Source organism: Pygoscelis adeliae, unplaced genomic scaffold, assembly GCF_000699105.1.
Source record: "Pygoscelis adeliae isolate BGI_AS28 unplaced genomic scaffold, ASM69910v1 Scaffold120, whole genome shotgun sequence".
Lineage (NCBI taxonomy): Eukaryota > Metazoa > Chordata > Aves > Sphenisciformes > Spheniscidae > Pygoscelis > Pygoscelis adeliae.
Window position 1 is genome coordinate 3,970,918 of NW_008824032.1, and position 4,522 is coordinate 3,975,439.

The 4,522-nt window shown below is 45.6% G+C and overlaps 1 protein-coding gene across 1 annotated transcript in view; it reads right to left on the reverse strand.

The window, feature by feature from the left end:
- Positions 1-720: 720 nt before the first annotated feature.
- The window catches only part of MAB21L3 (mab-21-like 3 (C. elegans)), a 16,968-nt gene continuing 13,166 nt past the window's right edge, over positions 721-4,522 (reverse strand). The window contains exons 5-6 of the mRNA XM_009329361.1: positions 3,921-4,115; positions 721-1,040 (exon numbers count right to left, since the gene is read on the reverse strand). Coding sequence (XP_009327636.1) covers positions 807-1,040; positions 3,921-4,115 — 429 coding nt within the window. The 3' untranslated portion in view covers positions 721-806. The remainder of the gene's footprint in view (positions 1,041-3,920; positions 4,116-4,522) is intronic.

Below are 4,522 nucleotides of genomic sequence, written 5' to 3' on the forward strand. Positions count from 1 at the left end.
GGAAAGACCTGCTCCTCCTCCAGCCTGCTGGATGGAGCCAGAGGTGGGAACAAAATCTGCTCTGGCAAAGTCCCCTGGTTGTATGGCACTAACACAACTGGCAAAGGCAAACATGAAGAAAACATATCTGAAGCAACTGGAAGAAAAATGGAAGTGGAGGAGAGAAAAATGAGGAGGAGGCAAAAACCACCGTTCCTCCACTTACTTCCCTTGAGCTATTCAACACTAGCAGCATGGTTATCTTCATACTGGAGCAGGATCCCCATTTAATTGGAGATGGAGGCATCGAAGTGCCTCTGAGAAAGCTTCCAGCTTCAGTACACTTCAGAAATGTTCCTCTGCTCTTCTGCAGAGCTGGCCTGTGAGGTAAGCAGGAAATTAAACCCACTGACCTTGTGAGAAAGGGGGACGCAGCAACAATATATGTGCTAGGTTACACAGCTGGTAGGCAGCAGAGCAAGACGTCTTTGCACCATCTTTCTGCTTAGGTGCCACAGGACTAGAGACACAGAACAAGGCAGTTGCCTGGTCTGACTGACACAGAAAGTTGGGTTTCACTGGCTGTAGCTTCCAGGCGGGCTGTCACTGCTGAAAGCAAATTAGATCAGCTGGGCATCAAGCGATACCTCCCATCAGTTTTCACCGCCCACTGCTGCCAGCTTGACACTTCTCTTTCACGCTGCATGTGCCAACTTTTTTAGAAAGCCAGCTGCAACATCTACTGGAAGGACACGAAGAACAACCACAGGTGGGGAGAGGAGGCGGGGGATCAGCTCAGGGTTGGGGTGAGGAGGCCTTTTCCTGCCTCAGTCCCGGCAGAAGACGGGGTTCTCCAAGAAGACTGCGAGCTTCCTGGCCACCAGGTCCAGGTCACTGGTATTGGTGTATTTGAGCAGATTGGTGTTCTTGACAAAGTAATGCTTGAGGAAGTGCTGGCTTACACACTTGTGCAGCTTCTGCACCAGCCTCAGAAAGGCTTCGGGGAAGCAGCGCCAATCCTTGGTGCGTGGGTATTTTTCACACGTCCAGAATAGCACTGTCTGCAAGAAGCAGATGGGAGAGAAGAGGTGTTAGAGGTTCTGTCAAGGGCTCACACAGCTTCCTAAGGCAGTTTTAGTTCTGGTAAATGTCTGACAGCCTTGGAAATCAGAGACACTCGCACTGCTATCTCCCTGTGTTAACATTTCTGCGACAGAGGGATCACAACTAAAGCCTCCTCTGGGGATCAGGCGGAGCAACTCTGATGTGCCCTGTTAGGATCTCTTCCCAGAGGAGCCCTTCTCCATTGACTGGGCCAGGAGCCCAAGGAAAATGGTCTTGGTAAAATAATCTTAGCCTCTTTGCCAGCCTCCAACAGGAGCCTCTGTAGAAATGCCAAGCATTTTAGGCTGTAGAAAACGGCCTATTATAAAAGTGTAGAAGCCAGTAGGTGCAAGGAGGGAGAGAAGAATAATCAGATTAACATAATTATTTGTTAGCTTCAGCTGTATTTGTGCTGAAGATGTGCACAGATCTGCATCCCAAACAGATTGAGATTCCAAGCAACTATTGCAGGTGCAAGGCACGCTTTCTGGTCAAGTGCAGCCTGTTTTTTTCTGACACGTGATACTTACAGCATGTGGTATGTTCTATTCCCCCAAGTTTATTTTATGCGATTTTACATTCAAGAAATCCATAGTTAAAATAACAAAATGCATATGATTATTGCTCTAATAGTATTATTTTTACGCTGCCCATGTTGCATTTTTCAGACTTTCCTGTGAATGAGAAGAATTTTCTCGAGGTATTTACACTTACTGTACCAAAAAAGCCATACTGACTGCCTTGGTCAACCTGAAATCAGTTTTTAAAGTACAAAGTCACCCATCTTGGGTTCAATAATTCTGCTAAGTTCCTTACTGTCCTCTGAATCCCAATTTTATTTTGCAGATTCAGTGATGCAAAAAGAGATCCACAGATGCCATGAGACGTGGTTGAACTACAGCCTTCGACTCCTCTGTTTCTTCAGAGGTAGAATTTCATTAAAATAAGCCACACTCTTCTGGATTGCCTGGTTTAGTTTTTCCCTCCAGTAGCCTTGCAATAGTTGTATTGGTGACAAATTTCTTCTCAGACAGCTTTTCAAATGTGAACAATTTTTTTTCACAGCTGCAATAACCACAAAGACTTTTTTTTGGTGTTGCTGGGGAACAAAAGATGTAGTGAGGAATTCAAGCTGTAACTCTGCGAGAGCTACTCCTTGGAGACTTGCAGAGCAGTTACCTTTCATCACACTAAAACTACTTCAGCAAGATCCACAGGCAGCAGTTGCAATGAAGTTTCTGGAGACAAGGAAAATAGCGCTGCTCTTCCAGTCAGGTGACAAACAGCTGATATATCCTCAGCATTTACTGAACCATCCCTAACTGCCAGCTGTCTACCAGAGGCATAGAGTTGGCTTTCAAAATGTACCTAGGTCTTTCGGACTTCCTGATCTTGAACTTCATTCCTATGGAGGCAAGCATAATGAGCGCGCTTACTTGGTCCTCTGAGGCTTTCACAACTTCTGGGGGAAGGATTTTGTCTGTCATAGAGGGCCTTTTTCACGTGGAGTCTTGTTTAATAATAATTGTTGGATACCTCTGACAGGGGAAACCTGATAATGTGAAGAAACCTAACACTAAGCCTCCGCTCAGTTGCTGGTTTATCCGCTGTTTCTCTCTCTTGTTTTTTCTTTTCTTTTCTTTTTTTTCTTTTTTAAATGTAAGTAATGTTGAAGCATTCCTCCTGTTTGGTAAACCAATCCTCTCTTGCAGTAAAAGCCTGAAGTACAGTCACAGTAAAGAACTGAAGAGCTTCTAAAGAGCTTTTTATTTTGATCAAGAGTCCATGCAACAGCACTTCCTGGACCTCTTCTCCTTCAGCCAGAGAAGGAGATTGTTACTAACAATTAAATGGTTTTCCACTTTCTCCTACCTATGACAGTTTTTCCACCAAGTTGTTCTTACAGGCACTGAGAGGTCTTGCATTCTGCTAAGCTATAACCAGCCTCGTCAACAATTTTTGACTCTATCTTGACTTAGATTAGCCCCATGACTATAACAGCATTTGATGGTCACAACCTTTTCTTTAGGAGAAATCTTGGCATTGCATCTGGTTTTGGACACCAAAAGATCAGTAACTACTGTGGAAGCCTGGTGGCTTGAGGCTTTAAGGTTGGAGAAGAACAGCCTCTCCCTGGCAGCTCCAGGAGGATGGAGGCCCAGAAAACAGGATTGCTCTACTGTCTGATAAATGGTGCTGCCTGTGGTCCATCAGTGTCTGCAGCTGTCAGATGTGAGGACACAGTCATAGCAGAGCCTTCTGTCTCTTCTTCACAAATGTTGTTTGAAGCTGTCTTGAACCCTGAAGTACGTGCAGGGAGGAGGCTACCACCCGTTTACCTCTTTCCTCCCTTCCCACCCCAGGTGAATCAACACCAGAACTGTCAGTTTGCACCTCATTCATGAAATAATGCTCACCTAAGAATTTTGTTTGGTGCACATCCACAAAGACAAATGCACAATTTTCCTCCAGATAGATAGATGGATATGGGTGGCTGGGATAGTCAAAAAGCAGGAGGTAACTGTGCTTACACATTAAAGACAGTATTACAATGCCTGTGTGAAGTCAAAACAGAGCAGGGGCCTCAACTCTAACATTATTTATGTTGCTGCAATCATAATGTTCCTACAGGCTTTAGTTTCTTATTGAAGTTTGGAACATATATTTACTGAACTTCTTGCCACTGTAAAGCAATGAAACACTACTGCAGTTTCGACAGTTACCTTAGAAGTTACATAGACGCTACAGTGATTTACGCCATGATATTTTGACATTACTGGATGGAAGCCCCTGCAACAGATACTGAGACCGTGTCTTGGTATCACGGTGATGCCTACCTGAAGGTGATAAGCTGTGATGACAGGCTTATTTCCAGCACACCAGACATCTTCCTTCATCTGCCTCAAGACCCTGAAGCACTTCATGCGACAACCACCATCTTCATCAAGTCCCTCCATGAGTATATGCTCAGCACGGGAGAAGCACAGCTGCCAGTGATAATTGGAGCGGGCCAAAAGGTCAAAACCAAGCGACTGTGGAGAGAAGGGGAGTGTGACACCAGATCAGAGGCAAACTTCTCTGAGCAATGCAGAGAGATGTTACAAAAAGGATGTGTGACATCTCTCAAAGTGTATTCTGAACAGGGCTAGCAGAGGCAGCAAACATGGGTCGTGCTCCCATCCTAATTCCTAGTCAAATGACTGTGCAATTTGTTTTGGTTCCTCATGTGCTGACATCAGTTACTCCCAGGAGACCCAGCTCTAGAGCCACCAGGTGCAGTACCAGCAGTGCTACTAAAGCAGAGGCACAGCTCTGCAGTCACTTTGCCATGGAGCAGCAGGTCGTGCACGAGAGGGGAGCAGGACTGGAAGGCGTACCTGGACCTGCAGGAACATGGCATCTGGGGCTGAGCTGGACTGCCAGAATCCAGACATGAGCT